The sequence below is a fragment of the Glossina fuscipes genome, unplaced genomic scaffold (assembly GCF_014805625.2).
Source record: "Glossina fuscipes isolate IAEA_lab_2018 unplaced genomic scaffold, Yale_Gfus_2 3, whole genome shotgun sequence".
NCBI lineage: Eukaryota > Metazoa > Arthropoda > Insecta > Diptera > Glossinidae > Glossina > Glossina fuscipes.
Genome location: NW_023998417.1, coordinates 6,127,782 through 6,155,424, shown reverse-complemented (window position 1 = coordinate 6,155,424; position 27,643 = coordinate 6,127,782). Strand labels below are relative to the sequence as shown.

Below are 27,643 nucleotides of genomic sequence, written 5' to 3'. Positions count from 1 at the left end.
ATATATATGCTACTATTGAGTTTAACCATAAAAAATAGAAAGCACTTCAGTCGTGGTGCGGACGAACGATGATCAAGCATTTGTTGAGCTATAAAATGTTAAGATTCTAGATAAACGATAAACTTTCAGCAACAACAAACAGTAAAAGAAAGTTTGAATAAAAGAGCTTGCGATAAAAATAAAACATTTTCCCAACGGGAAAAAGTTATACGAGAGTTAAACTAATATTTATCAAAGGCATTTGTTTGGGATAGGTAAAGTTTGCATGCTTCCTATGAGAAGAATGGAATAAAAACCAGCAATATTTTCTCTGAAAGTTATATATAATAAATATATGTTTACATATGTACATATATATAAATAATAATAATAATATTAACGAAATACAAAAAGGAAGCATTAGAACAAAATAAAGAGAATAAAATTAGGAAGGAACTACTTGTTCGTACTATTTATATATTTACTGAGTATTCTATTGTGTACGCCCTTTGAAAAATAAATAAATATTATATATAAACTAATAAATAGAGAATAATAAGGGGGTCAGAGTAGACTTGAGAGTTAACTCTAATTGATATAGTTTTTGTTTTAAAAGTTTTGAGGCAATGCACGAAGCATCTATTATGATGCATCTTCATTATCAACTAAGAAAAATCTTTTGTTCAAATTTATGGAATGGAAAACAAAGAAGAAAAAAAAAAAAAATGATAATAAGAAAGGAAGAACTCTTTACCGACCACACAGTGGACGTTCTTTTAGTTCTAGTACACAGCTTTGATGTACTCTCAGCTGTGTATGCTAGTAGCAAAGGGAAAACTGCTTGCGAAAATTATTATATTAAATATTAAATATTTATTAACTCAGATGGAAGTAAAGAACAATATAAGAAACCATCGGTCGGTATACGAAGGCGTGCCACCGTGAATAATGTACGATTGACCTACAGAAAATTGTAGTATTTTCATCTTTTACAGTTTGCTTATTCTACAGTTGTAAGGTAAGGCAGATAGAAACATTACATAATGAGTAATTAATTTGGTAATAATAATGACATATGTATTGATCAGAGAACTCAATAATTAACACATGTGACTCAATGAGGCCGTACGATGACATTTAGATGTCACTTAATGTTATTGACGAATCGTCATGACTCTTAGATAGCAATAGTCTTTAAAGAAAATGAGTAAAAAGTTCACGGCATTCCAACGGCATATCATTGATGTTACTTTTCAAAGCAATGGGAAAAATTTGAGTTTCATGTTCATTGCGGTATTTCTTAAAGGGGAAAAATCGAGACAAACGCAGAAACATAAGGAAAGTGAACTAAATAGTTTTGATAGACCGAAAAGTGAAGTTGTCTGTGATAGCTGAGATCTTAGTGTCATATCTACAATAGTAAGCTACAAAAAAATGCATAGCATGGTTCATAGAACGCTTTACAATCCTTGGTGCTACAATTATTACTAACGTTCTGCCAGTAGCTAAGCTTTTTTTCGTTATTTATTGCTACACTTTCAGTTCGAATTTACTTAGCTTTAAAAACATTGGGCGGCATTTTGAATCTGAGGGGTGCTCTTCTTCTCCTTTTGTTTTTGTTTAATTAAATTACTAATCATTATTTTTAATTTCCAATTTTAATACAACTTTTGGGAATTTTAATGCAACTGTTACTTACTCTCAAATTACTTATTTATTTGCATCAATGTCGATATTGAGGCCCCATAGTATCCTGCGCAAATGGGAGACTTGGAAAGGAATTGTTCATTATGAGTTGAATATCAAGTTTTCCTGCCAGCAATTAACTAGTAGAGTCCAAAGGGCAAGCGAGCGAAAAAAATTGCCTACGATTGATCAGAAGAAAGGGCGTGTTGCCTTGGTCGTGACATATCTTCGATGGTTTGACACGAACTAAAAGAACTTGATTAGGAAATTTTCATGCATCTGCCGTATAATTCTAACCTTATCCCGCTCCCTGCAGAGCTCTTATCGTAAGAGGGATGTATACAACTCCTTTAATTCACTTTTTCGTAGGATATTGAAAATTTCAATAACAGGGGAGAGCAGTTGCCGACAAATTAATTTCATTCAATCAAAATTTCATGTTCAACGAAAGTATGCAGTTTCTGGTTTATTGTATTCTCTCCTACTATTTGATCCCTTACTTTTCTTATTGACCGTCAATAATGATGATAATTTGCTTGATTTATTCGCAAATCGACAAGTCATGTGTTAAGCAAGTGCTTTACAAATATCGTTGCCATTGTAATCATCTCTCTACAAAATGTATTTTGATATTGATTTGATGATTACCCTGATAATTATGATGCTTTCGCAAAAATTTGATTGTTTGCGGTTAAAGCAAACTAAATCGCGCTTTATTTGCATTGCTGTTGAGCTGTTGGCGTAGATAAAAAGCGGAAAAAATGCTTTTGTTCATCGCAACACTAATCATTTGTTAGACTAGTAACTAGTGTTTTGCTTCAATCTTCAACTCGATACACAAACTGAAATAATCTATGGTCGTTAAGTGTTTCTTTTTTAAGCTCCTATGCTATGCAGTTGAAAAACCCAAGTATAGTGGTGGCTGCGATATATGTATACATTGGACGAGGGAAAAAATGGCAAAAATTTCAAAGATAACAAGTAAGGAAATTATATTCGGTTGCAACCGAATTTTATTCTACCTATCTCTTCTCTTATTAAAATAGAACGTGGAAATATTTATTGCTGCTATCCGCCTAAGTGGCCGAGTAGGTAAAGTATCTCAACTAATAACTTAATGGTCGTGGCTTCAAATCTCAACAGCGAATTGACCTTTCAATAAAACCGATAACCTTAGATGCTAGTGCTTTACGACTTTAGTCTTAGGATTTGTTTCTCTGGTTGAGGTAATAATAATAGTTGTTGCAGCTTATCGGCAATGAGTCGGATACTAATCTTTTTCTTCTAAAAACACTTTTATTTGTAAGAATAATGGGTGAAGTAAATTTTATAAAGTAACTACACAGCGGGACATGGCCTGCCATTCAATGTCAGTTATTTTAAAAAACAACTTCCGCGAGTGGTGCGAATCGAACCATTTTCAATAGCGTTCAATAAATTATTTCCGAGTTTGCTGCTTGTAAGTTTAGGAAAGGAAACAAATCGCATGGACGGACAGACAAGCTTAGATCTTCTCAGAAAGTCACTCGAAATACTTTTGTACCACAAGTGGTAAAAGGTATAAAAATCTTTCATAGACCTATGTTCGTAAAGTCACGGAGATATATAAATTGCATTGCATGTTGTCCAATTTTTTGGCACTTTGCTAACTTTGTTGAAAATTTTTAACATTACAGAATATTAATTGATGGGAAAATGTAAAGAATAAAAAAATCGCTTAAAATCTCTCACCTATGTGAGAGAATACAATTTTTAACAATAATAATTTAGAATTAGTTTTAATATATGTAAGACTCAATAACCAAGAGTTGAACTAAAAATCTCACACAGAAAAAAGCCTTTCTACAATAGAGCTCCACACAAGCTTGTTAACAAATTTAAGAAACTTTTACAATTACACGAGTAAACTTGTTCATAAACTGAGCATTTAGTTCAGTAGTAGTTCAGTAGTAGTGCCCTATTGGGCGAGTACGTACGTAGGAATATGTAACAAGCTATTGATTCAAATGAATATTAGTGTAGGGAAAAGGATAATGAGAGCATAATATACTAGCAAGAAAGACCACGAAAGAAATCGATAAGAATACATAATAAAAAGAGCATAACTTTTATATTGAACAGATATGAAGTGAAAATAAATGGAAATGAATGCCATTCGAAAGCTATTAAATTTTATTTGTTTGACAAACAATAACCTTTGCCATATCATTCGCCTAATGATGCAGGGCAAAAGTCGAAAATTTCACTTTCACTTTAATTGTAATGGAATTTTTCAATCAGTTCCATAAGCATATTTAAAGCTACTTCGTCGAGATATGAGTAAATGAAAAATTTTTTAAAATATAGTCAGAAATTTTTATAAAATTTATTTATTATATCAGTAAAAACTTTCTTTGTGCTGTGCTCGCGTCATACGATGATGCTGTCATATGTTGACTTAAGTTTTGCAACAGTACTGTTCAACTAAAAGTGTGTATATCAGTAACGACTAATAAACGCTTATTTACATTCTGTGCACAAACAACACTTCTTCACAACACTTCAAATAACTGTGAATAATAGCATCCCAAAAAAAAAAAAAAAAAAAAACTCTATTGCATACAAACAAATTTTATCTTCCGCGCTCAGAAAACATATGGTTGGTGGCTGAATAGTACGCACCGCAGAAAGCAAATTAAATTTTTCAACCGTTTACCAACATCAAATGCATTAAATACCGGTATGCCAGCAGCAACCAGAGAGAGAAAAATAGTTTTCCGTTTTTTTTTTTTAATTTCTTTAGATCAAGTTTGAAAACCAGCTAAAATTTTCATTGACTTGTGTCAATAAGCCTTTTTCGCGCTATGCGGTAGATTAGCAAAAAGATTTCTTCGGTTGGCTGCAGCACGATAGTTTGTTCGGTAGGATTTACATTGCTTTCTATTGAAATTTAATATCCAATGAGTAGCAAGGAATATATATATTAATGAAAGTTGATTTTTATAAATACAACTACTCCGGGAATTGCAAAGAGCATAGAGATTCAATGTATTCCATTCAGTAAATGCATTAAGGGGATATATTTGGCAAGAGGATTGATCCATTTAATAACACAAAATATCAAAATCTGCAAAAAAAATCTGCCCGTCAATGCAAATCATTATTGGTGGTATGTTTAGGCATCTGGGGGCCCCTGATTTTGAGACCTTCCCACACAAAATTATGGGCCGAAGGTGATCTAGGAGCTAGAGCAGGTCGTAAAACAGCCCTTCTTATAACATCAGCCCATCCGGTAAAAGAAAGTTTCGATCGTACGTCTGTCTCGAGTGCAACCGCTTGAAATTTCCCCATCCCATCAATGCCGAAATTGCTAGCTTTACATCGACATGTGCGTTTATCCGTTACATCCTCCGACCGTCTGACTTTTCAAGTATATTAATATAATAGACAGTAATCCGTTCCACAAAAGCGGTGGCCAACATGGGGAGTGTCACATAAAAATGTCTGGCTTCGACTAGATGAGAGAAAATATTACTTTTTGTTACATAATATTCCTCTGATTACATGAATTCCATTGAGAAATATGCTTTCGAAGGATTTTGAATATTTTGCATTGATTCGGGAGGGTCAAAGGATCAAATCTGTTCTAGATTCTTAAACAGGTGATTAAAATCATTTTTTATAACTGACTATTACTCTACTGTTCTTATGGTTTTCTTTTATATTAGAAAGCGAGGAATCTCGACTAGGCAAGTCAATGGTCGTGGGTTCGAAACTCAAGTGCGGTAGAGTTTTTAATAAAAGTCGATAGCAGTGCTTTTAAGAGTTTAGTCTTAAAGTTTATTTCTCTGGTGAAATTAATAATAATAATAATAATAATAGAAATAATTGTAACGTCTTGTCAGAGTAAGAACACGGGGCCCCAATGCATCGTGTCATGATCCGAATTATGGCAATTTCTTGTTCTGTTTATGAAAGAGAAGCAAGTGTTGAGTATCAAATACATTCGTTTTAAGCTCAATGAATGCAATCTCTTTTGTTTTTTTTTTTTTTTTTTTTTGTCGCCCAATTTCAAAAATCCACTTGTTTGCTGCTCTATGTTTTATTTAAATTTTTCTACTTGATGACGTGTGCGATATCTTTTCTCTGTCCTGTTACTCCTCCCACTTTTTTCCATTATTTCAGGCTTTCAATGTTGAATATTTTAATATTCCATTTTTCTAGTTCATATATGCACGTGAGTTTTTGCACGTGGCGAACGTCAGTTTAACGTAAAAAATTTATAAACATTTCCGTTCTGATGCAAACATTTTTTTTTTTTTGCTTTTTTTTCTCTTATTTTATAAATTCATTTCATTTCGTTCGTTTACCTATAGTAAAATACAATTTTATTGTTGATGTTCTTCTCGTTGATGTTGTGTTGTGTTGTGTTGTGTTGTGTATGTGCATGGAAAATGCATTCTCATTTCCGCAGTGAATTTGATTTTCGGTCTTTACGAGATATTTTTGTCATTGTTGTGTGTCGTCGTCGTCGTCGTCGTCGCTGTTTCATAATATCCGCTTAAACTTAAAACAACGATACGTTATATATTTTATTCAGATTAAAAGTGCATTAAAAGGGAATTTAAATTATTCACCACAAAATGCATAAAGATATTTATTTGAATATTTTTATGTCAATATTCGCTATTCCAATAATCGTTGATAAATTTTGATTAACACAAAATTAAAGCAAATTAAATTTATTGCAAATTTTTTACTTCTAATCTGATTCCTTTATCCAAATTTAGTTGTGTATGTGTTAATGTTTATTGAATTAATAACCGTAAAATCTCGAGACAAACAACAACAGCAATTGAATAAATATTTGTTACGTTGTTCTAAAATAAATAAATTTAAACTTTTTGATTGATTTGCTGCAAACCCATTTAAATGATCGACTGGATTAAAGCATAAAATGTAAAATTTGTAGAGTTTAAAATGTATGCCACAATGTATATATTGCTCATAGTTCAAAACATATTCATTACATAAATTTTGTTAACTTCTTGTCGTGCCGCATATTAAGGAGCAAAATTATTTATTCTCTTTTTATTTGAAAATTTTTTGATAAACAATTTGTTTTATGTTTAATTTAATATGTAATGTAAATATTTTCTCTTTCAAAAATTTAATTAACACTAATTCATATTTTAATTTTATCACGATTTATATTAAATAAAAAGAAAAAAAAAAAAGATATTTAAAAATGACAACTGCACATATATATATATATATATATATAATTCATGCATAGCCAGCCGAGGGTTTTAGTTTAAAAAAATAAAAACTCTTCAAATAATTTTTTGGTTATTTTTTTCACAATGGAAAGCCCGCCGTAAAAATAAATGTTAATAAAAAATGAGTAAAATTTTAATTAATTTTATTTCGTCTCTTTTTTTTTTTTTTCTTTTTTTTTTTTTGTAACAATTTTACTCGACAGTTATTAATATTTTATATAATGCATTATATTATTGTCAATCTTCTTGGCTAATATATAAAATGTGCAGTTGACCCATGAGGCGTATACGTATGATTCAATTCAATTTGATTGACCGCAATTTTCGAATGAATTGTATTTGTTAGAAACGCAGTAAATATCCTTTAGTGAATTTTATTTAAAAATTGCCTTCAGTCAATCCGTTGCATTCAATGTAGATAGATAGATACCTGTGAGTGAGCATATGAAGAGCAACAAAAACAAACGTTTGGTAGTTTATTGATTGTATTTTGTAGTCAATTACCGTTGAGCGGAAATTGCGTACGCAAACAACAACAACAAGAATAGCAAGTTGAAATAGTCCATCTCGTATGGTGTAACGTATACCTCAGGGCATAAATAACTGCGAAAAAAGCATCAAAGAGATTGAAAATGAAGCAAAAAAATTTGAAAAAATTATGCTTGTTTTGAATTGAAGTCAACACTTGCGAGACTTGGTAAGGAATGCAACAACATTTTGTATTGTGTGCATGGCCCCGTTCAGAGTGAGCTCATTTGCATCGATCTAACAAATAAACTCGATTAACGTTCACACTAAACTTCAATTGATAGCTAAAACTGAGGCTTATCTCTTAGCTGCTTGGGAGTTTTCAAAGGGCCTTACAAGCATTTTCATTTTTGATTGATTGAGACACGAACTAAGAACAATTTTTCGTTCTTACACAAGAACAATGGCTTTGACAGATCGACGAAAATGTAAATAGACAGACATACAGATGCACTTTTGAATAATGGGGCATATCTAAATTGACAGAGAGTTACACACACACATTTCTGAAAGATATTTCGTTACACTACTTTAGTAAAAGTTCATTTTTAGTTGATTTGTTTAAATGTAACCATGAAAATTGAAACATTCGCGTAAATATGTAAAATTTACACAAACATGATTAACTAAACGTGAATGAATCCAAAAAAAAAAAATTAAAGTATTATTTAAGCTCTTAATGCATTCATTTAATTAGGAGACTTAGCGAAATAACAAAGAAAAATATATTTTACATGAATAAGTTTTCACTTGTTGTTATTCGCCGAAACTGAACTTTCGTTAAGACTAATTTCATTTTGTTGTTGTATAAATAATTAAAATTTATTGCCCTTAATGAGCAAAGCGAACAAATATTTTCACTTACTCAATTTCGTAGCTCGCCTGGTGTTGGCTCAATCTTAAATAGCTTTACTAATAGGGCGTTCACTTGAATTTCACAAAATATTCTTTGCAAACAATAAATTTTTTTTGTTGAAAATAAAATCTTTCTTTTATTGTTTATGACACGAAAAATAAACATATTTTATACATACACTGCGTACATCTGCGTATATGACCCATTCACAAATCTATATTGTCTTGTTCAATGTAAGTCGATTTAGAATCATTATCCCGCCCCTAACATGTTCATATTTCTTTATGCTTTCTGTTTAGAAAGCTCAAGGTCACAACACTTGTAGATAGCAGACAACTTCGCATGGTTTTCGGAAAACTTGGCATAAGTTATTCTTAACTGGCAGCTGAAAAGCGACTTGAAGAACGATCTTGAATTATCTCTAAATACACTTCTTAGCAAAAGGTGTTACGAAAAGCAGCGAAAATTATGAAATTTCAATGGACTATAATATTAGATGAACGCAGGGAATTTTTGCAAAAATTCTCTAGAATCGACCAAGATGTATACACAGAAATCTTTTTCTATTCTGATTTCTATTTGGTTTCTAAAAAATGAAAGATTCCCGATTCATGCTCTACTCCAGTCTGATTTGGCTCATTTTCAACACTAATCTCCTTACAAGACTTTCAAAGGTTTTTGCCAAATTTGAATTTGCGATCAGATGGACAGATCGGCGAGCCTTTGCACATGCTCATCGAGAATGCATAAACTTCATAAGTTCTTTAAACGTTCTTTCGAGCAAAGGTAGATTTAAGAAGAATTAAAAAAAATACCAATGGTGTCCTATAATATTAGGCAGTCATGAAAGTTATTTCGTTTCTTTTTCACTACCATCGTTTTAATTGCATTTTTTCACAACCCAGATCACATTTAAGACGCACTGATTTTTCGTATATTTGATAGCTGATATAGCTGGAATGCTCGTGTGGCAAAAATATAGTTTGACTTGATGCGGAAGTCTTTGTTTTCGTGCCCTACCATATAGCAAACGTCGAAAGCAGCATTTACGGCATATTTGCGTGAAAGCATATGAAAACAAAGTTGCTTTGCAAAATTTCTTTTCCATGCTTGTGCTCTAGGTTTTCCGCGGTCTGTAAGAGGTGATAAAGACTTAATTGAAGCAAACCGTCGAATGGCAACTCGTAAGATAACTGAGAATTAAATTCTATTGAAGAAAAAAAATTGAGATGCCTTCCCCATTTACCCAATATTAAATATTAGTACACAATTGAATGGGAGAAGCGTCTTGATGCTTAAACAAACGAACACTCAAAGTCTGGCAGGAAAGCAACTGAACGCAAATTCAGTCATAAGTGTGAAATAAAGTGAAAAAAGCAAAGGAGAAAATATTTCAAAATTTCATTATATTTTTTTTCTTCATATTTTCGGTATGGTCTGCTGTTGTGACCCATGGTAATTATACTAAACTTTATGGTTTCAAATAAAAGCAGACGCAGATGGTCTTAAACGATTACTTTCTCACTTACATATCAAGTATGTATGCTTTGCCCGACCCTCTACTGCGTATTATTTCACTATCTCATAGGAAATGATGAAGTTGTCTTACATTATTTTTTATTTTTGTGGTGTTGGGTATATAAAAATCAAGGGGAGATTTGACAACAAACAATTTTTAATTTCACAGCTAGGTAAGCATTCCATTTAAGTCATTTGAAACCATATAAGTGTGAAAAATGTTAAAATGTGATATGAATTCTAAATGGGAAAGAAAATAGTGCAGAAAAGAGTTAATGTTAAAGGTGAACGACGCGTTTACTACAAGGTCGATAATTATGAGGCATTGCTAGTTCGAGTATGTTGTGTTAAAGTTAATTTTTTTTTTTTAAATAAGTTATTTACTTAAAATTTTTTCTTCAGAGCAGAGAAAAGTGTTGTTTGCATGTTAATTTATGAGGAAATCTTTATTATTTCTGTGATATATTTTTCGCTTTAATTTGTTAGCCGTCACTTACATTTTTGCTAATTAAATGCTGAACAAGAGCGCATCATGCGCTGAGAATAATAATGAAATTTTCTCATTATAAAATGCAATTTTAGCTCGGTCTGTTACAGAAACCACTGCATGAATGATAAAACGCAGTCTTAATTTCTCATTTACATTTTTATTGTATATATATTTATATATATATATATATTTTTATATATATATTTTTATATATATATGTATTTATATATACATATATACATATATATATAAAACTTAGCGAAATTTTCTTCACATGTTGCCTCCAAAGTGGAGAATCGCAACATCCACCTTGCTGGGCTACATTACTAGTGGAATGTTTTCTATCGATTTTAAAGTCATGGCGGTGTTCGCTGTAGAGGAGTAGGGAATCTCTTTTTTTAACATCTACACCTGGCTTGAAAGCTTAAATCAGACGGGGTTAATTTACAACTGATTTCTGGCACTTTTTAGTTTGCAAGACAAACCTAGAACAGAGAGCATCTATACGAAGGCTGCTTAACCAGATATGAAAAATTTTTGTAAACAACATGTTGATGAAATGTTGTTTGATAATCGGTAGCCTATCGTGGCTCAAAACTCCAATTGAAACAATTCAACGTCTAATTTAGTTTTACCGCAGCAGGTTTGGCGACTTTTTCATAGCAAAAATTGAGAGCAACACTTAACCTATCGCAATGGCGCGCCAGTACTATACTTTGTCGTCTTTTCTGACAATGCAAGAATACCCTACTTGGCGATCAATATATATTTGCAATTTATACTTGCACGCATTAATAGTATGCATATACCTACTAGCTTTACCTTTGATAGGTTACTTTTATTATTTATGCAAATGATTATACTTTTTTCGGTCTTACGGAATTTGTAGGGAAACAATTTTGTGTTAGGTTTTTGCACACGAAAGACTTACTGAGAAGAATGCTTAATTTTTCGGATGGTAATATGTACATAGTTGACCCCAGTTAATGTGAAACAATATCGTATACAGACGGCAGTCGTCGCGAAAGGGTTCATTATCCGTACCGGCATCCCGAATTGAATCGGGTACTGTTGCGGCTTTTAGTCGAAAACCTAACAGATCTCGTTTTCTAATTCATTGTTATTTACTTTCAATCATGTTTTCTTTATATCAAAAAAGGCTTCTAATCCTCACTTGTTATCGCTATTTATATAGAAATGTTATTTTTCATTAAAATTAAATGTAAATTCTGTTAAAATTTAAATGAATTCAAGTATAAATGGCATGACTAAAATGTGATGCGAAAGGAAAGGAAAGCTGAAGAGTCTTTTTCTCTCTTCTTTACATTAATTTACTACGTGCAACAACAACAACAACAACAACAATAATACGTTATAAAATAACGCAAGAATTCTTTCATTATAATTCATTTATAAAAACGTTTAAATATACGATTTTCTTTCAATGTTTCTTTACATTATACAAACGTGAGCAAAACTTGAGGGCGCATGATAAAAATGTCTCGTTCTGCCACTTTTGAAGAGATGTTGAAAACTTTTCAATATGTTTGTATACGGGTACTTACTTACCACAAGAAGCACCATCGACGCGTGCATGCACAATCAATGTCTGAGCATTACTTCGATTTATTTTATTATTGAAATGAAAGCAGCACGTACACATATACATATATTTCAAATTTGATTGCTTAGAAAAAAAAAAAAAAAAAAGGACAGACTGTATGAGCTGCTGACATAGCCATCGTTGAGTGATAGACAGTTACAATAATAAAAAGGAAAAAAAAGAAGGAAAAAAAAAAGAAAGGCTAGAAACGGAACATACCTAAGGAGTAGAAGTTCGATTTTCTTTATATTAAATACTATACCTTTTTCTTCCATTTTGTAGGCGTAGTTCAAGTTATTTAGTTCAATGTTTTTTTTTTTTTATTTTCTTAACCAAAGAAGGCAGAAAGTTTTTAGGCAAAATTTAATTCATTACATATATGAGCAGCATACTGAAGACATCCAACAGCCGGCATTGACTTAGATCCCTAGGTATATATAAATGTATTCGTCATGGTATCGTTCGGAGCGTTACAAACAATATGAAAAGTTTGTGTAAATTCATTTTCTGCTAAAGCAAGTATAAAAAGGCATTGACAAGTGTAAAATGAGGCCATGTCTCTAATGTGATTGCATGCCGTATAATACATATCCACTCATACAATATTATGCGGAATATGTGTGTTTTATTTGATCCACATCATCAACTTTGTGTTATAAATCAATGCTGTTTTCATTTCTTCTCTCTACCTTTGCAGCAATGTGTACTTGCTTATACAAAACTATACAAGCATAGAACTTAGATATAAATGTAGATCTATTTATACAAATGTATCTATCTATCACTACTAACATATAAAAATGCTAGTAAAAATGGAACAAATTGTCTGCATACATTTCGTCATTGTATTGCTAAACGGTATTTTAACAGTTACGACCATGACTGCACGCAATATCTTTGGTGCGTTTCTATACGTACAAGTATGCGAGTATAACAAAAAAAAAAAAAAAAAAAAGAAGAAGAAGAAAACCCGGCAGACGAACACGTAGATTTCGTTGACAGATGGATATGTGTATTCGTGCGTGTGCGCTAACACAATAAAAAGATTATGAAACTTGAGATCGGTACACTTTATTACACATGGCTCTACACACGTCACAGCATATGATAAGAAAATAATTCCTTTGTTGCAGTTTGTTTCGCATTCAATTTTGATTTCACTTTAGGTCGAGAAACTGAAGCTGATCATCGATCATCGTTAGGAAAGGATTACCGCAAAGTATGGCTTTCTTTGCACTCTCTCTCTCTCTCTTTAATTTTTTAGTCAACATATTTAAGAAAATATCTGCTTATGCAAATCTGCTCTTAATTAATTAATTATTGCTATATGGGAGGATTGATTAAATTTTTAATGAAAGCATTTTTCGCATATTCTAAGACTACTAGAATTTCTATTCAATATTCATACACAAGTATCAAAATACTTTTCACGCATAAGATTCTTTCAGAATGGATCATAGCTAGAAGAGGAAAGACAGTTACTGCACTGTGCTATGTATAGAAGACAAATTCATTTTCATTGCATGTTATCATCATATAGAACATGTTTTTGTAGTGTGCTCACTTAAAAAGCTTTTCACAGTGAGTGTATTTACTATCTATATATAAAAAAGAGTGCCGATAGCCTCAAATGCTAGTACTTTAAAATTTTAGTCTGAGTAATAACAACAACACACAATGTCTATTAAGTATTTTTGTGATTCTCACAAGCAAGCAAATGTAGCGTGACATATATTCTATTTAAACTGAACACTACGTGCCCTTTTTGCTTTGGTTTTTTTTTTTTTTTTTTTTTTAGAGTTGAAAACTAAAATGAAATATGTATTAAATAAGACATTGTGGCACGTATGAGATCCAAAAAGGTATCATTTATTAGGTGGCAAAATGCTGCATACATACATAAACGCTATTTAAAATGGAAGCAGACGAGAACATTTATTGCAAAGTCTTGCAACGAATACGTGAACCACATTTTTTTCTTACCAGACCAGACCTATTTTTCGGATTTTGTACAAAGTGATCAACGTCTACGTTTACAAAAAAAAAAAAAAAAACTTCATAGCATCAGTTAAAATGCTACATAGAAAAAGGTGTTTGCTCCTTCACACCTTCTCTAACTTATACTATTCGCACATTCTCTTCCTTATCCTTTTATTTCAATTCATTAAAATTTGCTTTATACGTTTCGCTATATACTATACATGTGCACACAAACACACATATATATGTATATATATATATATATATACAATTTCTTACTATTCTTACTATTACTGTTCAAGTTTACTAACGACGTCACTTAAAAAGTTTCCTATTATTTTATATTTTACATTAAATTCTCATTTCGCATTTCGCATTTCGCATTAAAAATTGAAATAAAATGATGTGTAGTTGAAAAAGATGCAACATATAACGGCATAGCTTTTTTCATTTCTAATATTTGAAAGTGATCTGTTCGTAATATTCTAAAGAAAGTTTATTAAATGATTTAGTCTCCGTTTGACGATTTGCTTGACGTATAAAACTTTCCGTGTCAAAGCGAAGCGAAGCTATCAACTTTGCAAAGTCATTTTCAAAAGTCCGTATAGCAATTTAATCTAGTTTAAGCATAAAAATTAAATTTTCTCCTTCTTCATCATTTATTACCCAATTTTCTTATTCCCTAGCATTTGAACTTGTTGTTCTTATAAAACAATTCTTCTTCTCCTTTTTTTATTATTCTTTTTGTTGTCTTAATAAAGTGCTTGCAGCTTAGTAGACTTGACTTTTAGCCCATATTCGGAGCTTGCTTGCGTAAAGTATTTCCATCTTGTTTTCTAGTTTGCTGCAATAACTGAATTTGAAAAATAGGATAATGTTTTTAATAGATTCTATGTATGTATTATGCTTCTTTTTTTTTTTTTTTGGTTTTGTAAAAATGACTTCACCACCTCCTCGTCCTGAATATACGGCTTTCTTATGTGAGGTTGAAAATCGCATATTTGGTGTATCACAGTAAGCGTACTGTATCCAAGCCTGTAGACAGGCAAAAATTTCTTATATTTACTTTAGGATCATATCGGATCATTACATAGAATTTTTCTTTTTCTTTCTTCTTTCGTTCGGAAATTGTTAATGGCTTTCCAAGGTACTGAGACTTCTCACTACCAAACTTTCGGTTAACACTTTTAATAAAGGCCGTAACCATAAGTTTACTTTCTTCGTATTTGTGGATAATAAAAACAATCGACGAACAGGTGTTCGCACAAGTCGATTATTTCATGTTTATCATATATTTGCTTAGAGCTATAGAAATACGTTAACGTAATATTTTAACGCATTTTTTAATAATATTTTTCTTTATTTCATTTTCAGATGAATTCTTCATAGTCAAGCAGAAATATGAAAAAGGTAAGTCATACAAATCATTTGTTTTTTCATAATAAAATTTCATCGCAATTATCGCATAAATCACATCAACACAATTTTATTAAGTCAGTGTAATTTTACCTCACGTCTATGCCTAAGTTCAAGGTCATTGTGATTCGCGTTAAGAAAAGTTAAGTTGTCCTTTTAGTAGGTTGATCTCGTATTCATTTTTGATTTTTATAACAACTGAAAGGCGTATGGTCTTCTACAACCACTAACGACGAATGATTTGTAGAAAATAGGTAGAAAACATCCAAGACTTAAAATTGTAAAATATAAAGATGTAAAATTGTGTATGTAGCAACTTCTCGATATCAACCGAAAAACCTGAAATTTAATTTTGACTTTACTAAGTGGGCGTATTTTATATAAAGACATTTACAATCAATATATTAATTGAGTTCAAATAGTTTTTGGCAAAAATTCTTAGTGTACATGCTTCTGTTTATCAAAAATTTAATTTAATTTAAATTTCTTTCCATCTACTATATAATTGAACACAAAAATTTCATAATAAATTCTTTAGCACTTGGAAAAAAATTCTCTAATTCTGAGGAAATATTTTTCGTACAAATAGAGAGAAACAATTCTGCTTTTGTTACTTTGGCTTGAGTTGTGTACTTTCTGTTCTGGCTTAGCCAACATGCAACGAGGTCAGTATAGCTCAGCTGCTCTATTGCAGATAAATTACTTAACACCATGTAATGCAATACCGAAAGTGCTGGCTGCTAAAATACTTCTTATGCTTACCATCGAGGTATGTGGATACATTGTAGTTGTGATTGTATTTGAAAATACGTAAAAATATGAAGACCGCATAAAAAGGCCGTCAGCTCGATTTAATAACGTCTGTTTTCCCGCCAACATATTGAAATATACGGATACGTATGTTTTGGTCTATGGCCACGATATCCAAGAGTTTTCGTATGCGAAAAGAAATTTTAAAGGAAAAGTTCAGTGCAACTAAGTCAATGACAATCGGTTAATTAATTCGCGACATTTCCATTTTTCCTTGAGATGAGTGATAAGTGTCAGCGACTCGCTTCAAGGTGAATATAACTTTATCATTAATATATTCGAGCTCTGATTCATTTAATGTATGTGTATAAATGGCATAAATGTGTCCTGAGCACTATACAGTTCACATGATTTCACTTCACTGTATCTTGTGCTTCTATAAAAAAATGTCATTTCATTTCATTTTTTTTTTCTTTTTTTTTTCACTTTTTATTTTTTACACTATTCTTCGTTTTATGGTTAAAACATGTATATGTCGTTCATTGATGTGAGATGAAATTTGAATACGGATCAATGTTTACTCGAAATTCATTTTGTCACATGATTCTGCTTTTATAATTACATGACATAATATGTGTGCAGAAAGCATAATTGCATAATTATGTATTGACATTGAAGTCATTTTCGTTTATTTCATATTGAAATGGAAAAATAAGTAGATATGAGAGTTATAAAGCAGGTGCTGTTAATGGAATGAAATTTTTATATCCCGTCAGCGAAGAAGTTTGTACATTTTAATTCTCACATCAAGAGCGGTCACATGTCACATAGATTCTTAATCGAAGATATATTATATCGTGCAGTGCGTTAGTTGCGTTTATGGCCACTAATAAAGAGCTAATCAGCTTTGTTCACATTTTGCGCAAGACGTAGCCATTGTAGCCATGCTTTTCGTGGAAGCCATCGAAGAGATGAACTTACGTAAATTACGTAATATAATCAACTTGCTCAAAATGAATGCTTCGCCAGGAATTTGCAAAATTCTCGAATCAATTATCATTATATTGCCCGCCGGTCGGCTAAAACATTTGAGCGCACTAAAATGCAGACATCGGATAGACAGCCAAGTTAATAAGAATGAAAGAAAGGGAAATCTGTTGCGCCTCATCCATTGGGAATGCAGCCATTCATTTATCATTCCATTTTTGGATTTCTTCCTTTCATCAACTTGTTTGTAAATCACATTTTTCCCATTCAAAATTCACACTGTTGCTGATTGATTTTCCTGCTTATGTTTATAACGCATCAATGAATTGAGTTTTTAATTATAATCGATCGACTACATGTCGGCGCTTTACACGAGTAACGAGTAAAGAGCGGAATTTTTCAATATTCATTAAAAGGATGGCCGACAAAATGTAACTGCATCTTATATTTATAGGGATTTTCATGAAATCGATTGATTGATTTCTGTTATAAAATGCGTTCAACCATAAACACGTGTCCGATTATCTACGCACTTTATATAAATGATTTTTCAATATTCTTCTTTCCATAAAACGATTCAAAACAATAATTGAAATTTAATTTATTTCACAAAATCATACAATATTTGTGAGGCACAGCGACGACTGCATATAAACGAAATAGTGAATGTTAAAATTTTATGAGTTTAATTTATAGATTTGAGCAATGCTAGCAAAAATTTCGGCAAAAAATATAATGCAGTCGCAACAGGAAATTTACAAAAATTACCCATGTGTAGCTAATGAGAATTTCCTACTTAACTTGTTCACGTGGAAAATGTTATTTGCCAAGCCCTTACCAAATCTGCTTAATTGAAAATTGTTGAATAGTGAAAGTCGCACTTATATGAAATTAGAAAAAAACTGTTTCCCTCTGTCTCGAAAGGTGAACATTTTTGTGTTGAAGGCTGTTGTAATTTTTTGAAAAATTCGTTAGTCTATGCATTTCAAAGCTGCCTGGAAGCTTTTATTTATATGTGTGCGCCTTTTAGTTTACTCTACTACTAGCTATAAAATAGTTTATCCTGCCGGCTACTGCATCTCCAACTTAATCCTATATATTGGATGGCAGAGATAAATAAGATAAATTTTTAACTGACTTAGCATCGAAACCATTTTGTTCAGTAAGCAGGTGTATGCAATCCTTAACATGTGCTATATAAATAACCAAAACCATTGTTCAACGCGGGAATAGATAGAGGGGGGGGTTGAAGTCTTGAGAAGTCCAAAAGCATTTGATACATTTTGGTGGACTATCTTGAAATGAATAAAAGTGAAAAAGACCTTACGCTTAAATCCTATTAACGTCATATCATTTGTTTATGTTGCACTCTCCGCAAAGTAATCAATATAGGTAACATACATACTACAAAACATTAACTCTAATCTTCCCGTTAAACTAAATGACTTTTACCGTTTACGCGGAGCCATCAGTTATTTGCTACAGAGGTGTTAGCCGGTGCACTCAATATCTCATGTTCAATAATACTCGTTCGTACTAGCTTCGTTTCAAATTTTATGCGTTTGGTTCTGAACCTTACGATTGTCATGCATTGCGAAGATTAAAATTAATAAAATCTAAGGCAAGTCACACAAGTGCAAATGATTCAAGTATAAAACTCTTGCATAGATAATGCTCTGTTTATAAAGCGTAGAGCATGTGTCCTTTTAAATTCTCTAGAAAGTCAGATATATTATCATCCAAACGTCTTAACCTGATTAAAAAACGACTGTAACGACTGTTTCGAAATAGTAAAATATGTACACTTATGGCATGTCTCGCTCTAGTACACTTTGGATTGATTGATGCAAGTCAAGGCCTTTTGAAAATTCAATTGCTCACTTATCTACATAAAGGTATAGACGATCCCGTGCTATTTTTTCTTAATGAAATCATAGGAAACCGTCTTTTTCACGTCAACGCTATGTTTTTCAATTGCATATGTGAAAGCTAAGCAACATAGTTCACCAGCACATTCATTGTCGATAAATATGGCAAATACACCAAGAGGTGCAACTTAGAGCGATTGCAGTGACAAACGTATGAGACAAGATTTTGTACACGTTCGATTCACTCCTAATTGACAGTGAAAATCTTTCATACAAAATCACAGGCGTAAGCTCTTCGAGATGAAGAAATGTTTTTAAGTTTTTTTCTTTTCTGTTTCGATTATTAATCGACTCATTATGCTGTCTCTTTCTTTGCAACATTAAATTCTTTTAATGGATTGTAGTGTTCGTGTAGCCAACTTTATGCTTGTTTAAAGAGAAAAGAACTTTGATACAATGGCCAATCAATCCATAGCGCATAATAAAGCAATCATTAGTTGTTTCTTTGACTAAAAGCGAGCTCCTTTTACGTGTCCAATATGTCTGGTTTGAAAGTGTCAATAAAACAACACATCTGTGAGACTCAGTTATATAGATCATACAATGTCATAATAATGGACTTTATATTATTTCTTACCTTTTCGGACGCTAAAGCGAGTTGTTAAAGCTCTATAAATAAATACGAAAAACAGAATAAACACTTGGCTCAGTGTCAACGAAATAAAAAGAAAATTCGAATATGCTTTTCAATAAAATTAAAAACGCTTTCATCGTAAATGATTTCAATTTCTTTATTAATTAGTATGTCATTGTCAAACACTTGTCGACTATGCATCATTTCATGCAATGGTTTTCCGCGTTAATCAAACACTCGAAATTATTTAGAAAAAATTAAAAAAAAAAAAAAAATTGTTTTGAAATTATTTCATTAATTGGCAAAATACCTATGCATTTCGAAGCGAATAATTGTAGAATAATTGTAGAAATTTTTCATTTTTATGTAAAATTTACTAAAAGGAAATAAATGAACGCTCGATTTATTGTTCCGGAATTTCACAACGAAAATATTGCACTGAAAAAACGAAGTGAGATAGATAACCTGGGTATCTATCTCTCAATTGTGTAGATTCCCAGAATAATATATATATAGTGAAAAATGATCGGTTTGAACACATTTAAATGTTTTTACATCATATACTTTTTTATTCCGAATTCATCTGACTGTTATAATATTCTACGAATTTTACTTAGAATATTAATACAAAATAAACATACACATAAACATATATTACATAACACTGCATCTGCATATTACTATAGCTATAAATATGAAAATGAAGAGTAAGGGCGTTTAACGTAATTGCTTCCTTTTCACTGAATTAAATTGCAATTCGATAATTTTGAGATGTGTCACATTTTCTTTCCTTTCCTTTTGTTTTTGTTGTTTATCACTTATATAAATTGTGCGCACATTATGCAATTGTATGTCACACTACAATATGCATAACAATTAAGGGATACCCACCGGTCACAATGACGTAAACTATATAAAACCTCCCGTTAAACCTTAACTTTATAGAACTGTTCCTGACTACGGTTTCAAGCCTGGTCTATATAAGGTTTGAGGAAGCCTTTGCATTGGATGATTGGAAAAAAGTTTCGTTTGCTTGACCAAAACAAAAGTCACTTGCTTTATAATGTGTAAATATTTTATTAAAAGCATTGAAGTTCAAGAGCTTTAAACTCTTGCAGTGGCCTTTCGGGATGTCATTCGGTGGTTTGCTTCACAATTAATGTCTTTAGTTTGTCTTTATCGTTTTCTACTGGCCTCCCAAAACGATAGGCAAACCTTGTTTGGCACTGTCCATTCATCGTCTCCATTTGCTTTCTATCTTCGACGTCATTTTTACTTTCATGCTAGTAATAGAAGTAAATTATGCGAAAAATGCTGTTTTCGATTTTTCATATTTGCTGGTAAGGCGCTAACAGAAATCTTTGCAGAAAGTGAAACAAAATATTTCCCTTACAAGCGTTACGATGACTGCTATTACATATATGAAGACAGCGCGAAATTGTTCAACCATTTAAAATATTGTCACGATCACAATCATCCTTTTTATACATCATTCGTGAATATTCACGACACCGTTGAGGGCAAGAAAAAATTGAATTTTCCAAAAATATATAGTGATGTCCTTCTTTAAGATAACATTTCTCATTACTGCTTAGTATTTTAGGACGACATAGCGAAAGTAACTAATAACATCATGTACGGGAATATTTAGTGTAGCTCCCATCCCCCACAAAAAAATAAATAAATAACAAATAGAAAATGCTTGTCTTAATGTGTGTGCAGTTTTCTCATTCCAAACATTATTTTTACATCACTTTCAACACGTTTAATTGTCACGTAATTATTTTGAGGACTTTTTTAATGAAAACGTAATCAATTTAATTCGAATTCGTGTCACACGAATGAATTCGCAATTATTTTAAGTTAAAATGTGAGGAAAATTACTCATCCAATGAAGAAGAAAACTTAACTTCGTTTTCTATCAAAAATATATATTTACAGCCCCCCCCCCCCCACCCGTCCATCATCATTCACCCAACTTGATCCAATGCCTGTTCATAATTTTTTTCCTCCCCACCTATATAACAAATTCTTTGTTCCTTAGATGTGATTGCATATCACATATAGTTTTTTTCCCGCACCACAAGTCTGTTTACATTTTAAATTTTCAATTTCTTCTTCATGTGTGTGAATGTGTCTCTCTCTATGAATACATTTTACATAGCTAGTTGTAGCTGAATTTATATTTGCACTTTACTTTGCTACTATTTTCATATAAATTGTTTTTCTTTGCATTTGCAATTGAATGCCTCACCTGCCAAATCGATTAATGTCGCAAAAAAAAAAAAAAAAAAAAAATTCATGCATTCTTTTACCCCGAACGACAGAAAATGGACTTAATTATGTACTTACGTTTTATATATGCTGTATTAAAAATTGGAGAAGAAGCTCATGGAAAATTTCTAAAAAAAAAGAGCGCATATGTGCCAGCAAAGCCACGGAAGCCATTCGTCCGATGTGCTATTCCATACATAATCCTTTCCTATCTACATTAAACAAAAACGATCCCCCCCCCAAAAAAAAAAAAAACTGCAATTAAATCTACTCCAGTGCACTGAAGGGTTTAAGTAAATTGTGCTGAAAAATGTTAAATTCAAATGGAAAATATTTACAAAAAACGATATCTTAATTATTAAATATTTCTTCTTACTCCCTTTCTATGATATTTATCGCACTGTTAAAAAAATATTCCATTTTTCAAAGACAGTGTGCCAAAAAGAAATCCAATACAGTCGTCGGATAAGAAAGGCCATTAATAACGATCACGGAAAAGAAAGATAGGAAATGTTTTAAAAAAAAAGAAAGTTTTTTTTTAAAAAAACTAAAAGTAGAAGTAGAAGTAGAAAAGTTTTGCTTTTCTTTTACTTTAGTTTTCATATGTTCATGCGTTCACGCGAACAAACACAAAATTTTTATCATTGACAAGAAAAACTTGTTGTTTTGTGCTTTTAAACTAGAATATTGCTGAACTGTTTTCTCTTGAGCAAAAAAACAGGGATACATATATATGTATATATATATATATATGTATTGAAAATTGTCAAGATTTTCTTACAGATAAAAAAGGAAAAAAAAATGAGAGAGAATTAACAGATCAAAAGCGAAAGTGCAAACGATGAACATAGGTTTTCATAACTAGAAGTATCTATTTGACGTACACATGGTAAGAAGAAGAATAACTTTACATGGAGAGAATACACATATATTTATTTGTAAACATTTGTATGATATTTCAATCCACAATGTTCTTGGCATGTTACAGTCTTGTTTATCGAAATGGAAATGTGTGCATACTTACATCGTTACAGTTGCAACTGCAAACTATTTTAGACAGTTTAAAACATTTCAAGAGGAAACAGAGTGTAAGAAACTGTAAGAAAGAGTGACAAAATGCAATACAAGTTGCGTTCATTACATACTTTACGCCTCTCTTATAAATGATATATGGAAACTCTTATAAGGGAAAAGAAATCCATACTGAATTGTTGTGGACTGGCATGGTCCAAATTTAGTAAAACAGAGATCTTCTTTCACTATTCTTCTCTTTTTGCTTTGCTATATAATATTACATAATTAGATCAAGATATAATTTGGAATTTCAAGTTTACTTTTTCCCGATATATAATTGGCCTTCAAAAATTTATGTTTTAATGGGCGCCCATTAAGCGTAATTTGGAAAGCTTTTGTCACTTTCCAAAGGCATTTTTTGTGGAAAATTCATAGAATACATATTAATCGAAATAAGCTGCATAGCTATATCATGTCAAAAGAACTTGTATTGGCTTGGCAGCGATCCATCGACCGACTCGCAATGTCGCAATTCTTCAACTTTGCGGACCCACGTGCCAATCAAGTCATATTGCACCGATCTGAAGGGCTGGTAATCAGAAGACGCCATGTCTGGTGAGGACATGGCTGAGGATGACAGAACTTCCCATTCGAACTGCAAAAATGTATCCAGTCCAATGAAATAAACTTATTTTTTTGTAAAATTTCATGTGGTATTATCCTTTACGTAAAATATCCTCCATCGAGTCGCGTGCACTTCGATTTACCTCGTTCTGTTACACATTCACTGATTACAAAAACAATATGACATTGACAAAATGAAAGCATTCGGAATCATATACTATCACTAGCCTTGACGTACTTTTTAACCAAACTCCTAAACAGTGTAGTGGTGCAAGTACCGAACACAAGAAATCAGAAGAAGACATAGCATGAAAATGATTGGCTTAACGAAGCTTAACGAAATCTATGTGGCATGCAGTGCTATTACTTTATTATTATTAATTATTAAAGCAAAGGACCAGATGAAAACAGTTTCTGAAGAAGGATGTATAGGTTGTCTACATTAGATTACGTAATAGATCACTTTAAATGACTTTTGCTGCACAAACGAATTTTCATTGCATTTTTGTGAAATCGTAAGCCTTGTGACATGGTTTTTTCTCTTTTACAGATTTCGGACAATCATCATAGAGTTTCCAGTAAAACCGGTTTCAACTGACAGTATAACACAACGTACTTTATTTCTCTTTCTTTTTTCTTCTTTTTTTTTTTTTTTACATTTGCATTCTATACATATATATATACATATGTATATATATATATATAAGGACTAAAATAAGCCTGGAAGCTGAAAAGCCTAATGGAAAAAAAACAAACAAAGAAACACAACCGAGAGACTAACTAACAAATTATATAGAGAAACATTGTAATAAAAAACATAGCGTTTGTATCACGCTAAGCTATTAGCATGCACTGATGCCACGCAATCTTCTCACACAGAAGAGGCTTGAAGTAAAAAAAAAAAAAAAAAAACAAAAGACAAAAACAATATCACAACTCACAACTGCAATGAGGATAAACTCAGCGGCGGCGACCATCATGAACATGAAAAATAAAGGATAAGCTGTGGTAAGCATGGCAGAAGAATGTGATACTAAATCAAATAGAAACAACAGCTGCAACATTATCGTATTGTTGTGATTAACATCAACTGCAAATTAGTAGACTATGTAGAGAGAAAAAATTATTTTTTTCTTCTTATTAGAGTTTAATATAAGCCGTAATGAAAACGTGGAATAATTGTATAAAATAGGTAAGCAATACTTTGAGTGAATTTTAAAAAAACAAAAAAAAAAACCAATCTACAAACAAAAAACAAAACCAATCTACAAATAAACATCAATCCAATCGAATCAAATCGAAATTTGAGGACAAATTGTTAGGTATCGCAGGCAAAGTTTTTATAAAAGAGGTAAAGAAAGGAATCTACGAAGCGATTATTTCGCCTTGAACGGAATTCTTGAAAAGCCGATAATTTATATGGATTCGTGGGAGGGAGCGGATCTCAAGCAATATCTTAAGTTTTCTTTTCACGCCTCTAGCGTATCGCATTATTCTTCGTCTTTTTATTCTTTGAAATTATCTGCAGATTATGCCTGCAAATCTAGTGACAGTAGATACAATCGCGATCGATTAAAGCAATTTGAGGATATTTCAAAGAAATTTTTCAACTGTTTATGGACTGGTCTACGCTTACTTTCATACACAATTTTATTGGTCGTAATAAGCGATTGCTTAAAATCAGGGTTTGCCTTGGCCCTCGTAACGGAAATCGCAGATCAGAATCTATCAAATACGTCTGAGCATCTTTTCAATTCAGAGATCATCAGTTTCGATTATGTGAATAACACAAAAATTAACGACTTATCATTAACGTTTACTAATGGAACAGCAGCTAGAACTTTAGCCGGTCTTATCACTACAACTCGTTCGACGCAATTGACGGCTAACGATACTGATATCTATTTCTCAGAGTTTGTTTTACCTCCGTTCAATTCTATCCTGGTTAGTATTGTTCTATTGTTTGTGATTTTAGGCACCATTGTAGGTAATGTTCTCGTTTGCATAGCCGTTTGTATGGTACGTAAATTACGCAGACCTTGCAATTATTTGCTGGTCTCCCTAGCTCTCTCCGATCTTTGTGTGGCTGTGCTGGTAATGCCAATGGCTTTACTTTACGAGGTATTAGAGAAATGGAATTTCGGTCCACTCTTATGTGATATTTGGGTATCCTTTGATGTACTATGCTGTACAGCTTCCATTTTAAATTTATGTGCAATTTCTGTGGATCGATACTTGGCTATAACTAAGCCATTAGAGTACGGTGTCAAGCGTACACCTCGCCGCATGATGTTATGTGTAGCATTGGTATGGTTAGCGGCGGCATGCATATCATTGCCACCGCTACTGATTTTAGGCAATGAGCATGTTGACGAAAGTGGCGATCCTACCTGTGCGGTTTGTCAAAATTTCGCCTATCAAATATATGCGACTCTAGGTTCCTTTTACATACCACTTTCGGTAATGCTTTTCGTATATTATCAAATTTTTCGGGCGGCCCGCCGAATTGTACTCGAGGAGAAGAGAGCGCAAACCCACCTACAACATGCACTTAACGGCACCGGCTCACCAACGGGTCACACTAATTTAGATTTCGGAGACAATGGTCAACATCGCCATAGCAGTTATGGTAATACCTCGCTCAATTACTCGACTTGCGGTGGCTTGTCAACCGGTCAGGGTGGCGGAAGCGGTTCTAGCGGACTTCTCGGGTCACCGCATCATAAGAAATTACGTTTTCAGTTGGCCAAAGAGAAGAAAGCTTCTACTACGTTAGGCATTATCATGTCTGCTTTTACCATATGTTGGCTGCCATTTTTTATACTTGCTCTTATACGTCCATTCGTAGAATCAGAATCTGTGCACGTTCCACAATCATTGTCTTCGCTATTTCTATGGCTAGGATATGCGAACTCATTGCTCAATCCCATAATATATGCGACACTTAATCGAGACTTTCGTAAACCGTTTCAAGAAATCTTATATTTCCGTTGCTCGAGTCTGAATACAATGATGCGTGAAAATTATTATCAAGATCAATACGGCGAGCCACCATCGCAACGCGTAATGTTAGGTGATGAACGTCACGGGGCACGTGAAAGTTTTCTTTGAAATTAGGCCCTTTAAATGGATGGATAACCTGCCATGACAATTCTCATATAAAGTAAGCAATTTTAAGTTAAGTAAATACTGAACATTATCTAAGAGATAGTAGTTGTTGTCTTTCATTAACTCACACATATAATAGATGTACTCTCTCTGTAAAGGTAAATACGCAAAATTCACATCAGTATAATAAAATAAGTGCAATCCAAAAAAAAAGAAAAAAAAAAAAAAAAAAAAGAACAGATACAGTTACTCTTAATGTAAACTAAATGTAGCTGTGTATAGAAAAAATATTAAACTAAAAGGCATAAAGACATCAAATATAAGCAAAACCAACGTTCATTTACATCGGCAATGGATCGTCAAAATGTATCTTCTGCTGGTACATTACGATTAAAGCTTTTTCCATTTTCCTTTTTTTTTTCTTTTTTTCCCAAAATGAAAATATTAAATAATCATAGCATACAATGAATGAATGCACAGAGAACTCACAGATAAGAGCTGTTTATTTTGGAAGTGGCCCAAGCTATTTTCTTTTTTTCAAAAATATTCAATCGCCTAATTCTATATTTTCATATTTTCCATTCTGTGCATATGCGTATGCGTGTATAGAATATATAGAACAATATATGTTGATTTTAAAGCATTTGAACTTGGAGCATTTTCATAATGAACCGGCTCTTACAGAAACCCAATTTATTATATATATATATATATATATTTTTTTTTTTTTCTCATTATTAATTCGAATCCGTAGATTAGATAAAATGAAAAAACATTTTTTTCATATATTTATTTTAATTGTAAATTGAATTATTTTGACAGCTGATTATGCGTAACTTTAATTAAATTTTAATTAAAATAAGTCAGCAAATTTTGTTCGCCCTTTAAAAAAGTATCCCCTTCAAGCAATCCTGTGAATTTTCCGTTTTTTTTTTTTTCTAAAATTTGATTTGTTGCGCGATTTGTTTGTGAACGCAAAGGTAGCAATGGAAGTTTGGGGTATTTGTGTATTGGTAGTGAGGTTTTGTGGCGTAGAATGCGATTGCTTGTAATTTTCCAATATATTGTAG

At 32.2% G+C, this 27,643-nt stretch overlaps 1 protein-coding gene across 1 annotated transcript in view; it reads left to right on the top strand.

Moving 5' to 3' along the window:
• The window catches only part of LOC119635161 (5-hydroxytryptamine receptor 1), an 88,265-nt gene extending 61,287 nt beyond the window's left edge, over window positions 1-26,978 (top strand). Inside the window, exons 3-4 of the mRNA XM_038029790.1 lie at window positions 15,273-15,308; window positions 24,016-26,978. Of these exons, the coding sequence (XP_037885718.1) occupies window positions 24,885-26,576 (1,692 nt within the window). The 5' untranslated portion in view covers window positions 15,273-15,308; window positions 24,016-24,884 and the 3' untranslated portion in view covers window positions 26,577-26,978. The remainder of the gene's footprint in view (window positions 1-15,272; window positions 15,309-24,015) is intronic.
• The last annotated feature ends 665 nt before the right edge of the window (window positions 26,979-27,643 follow it).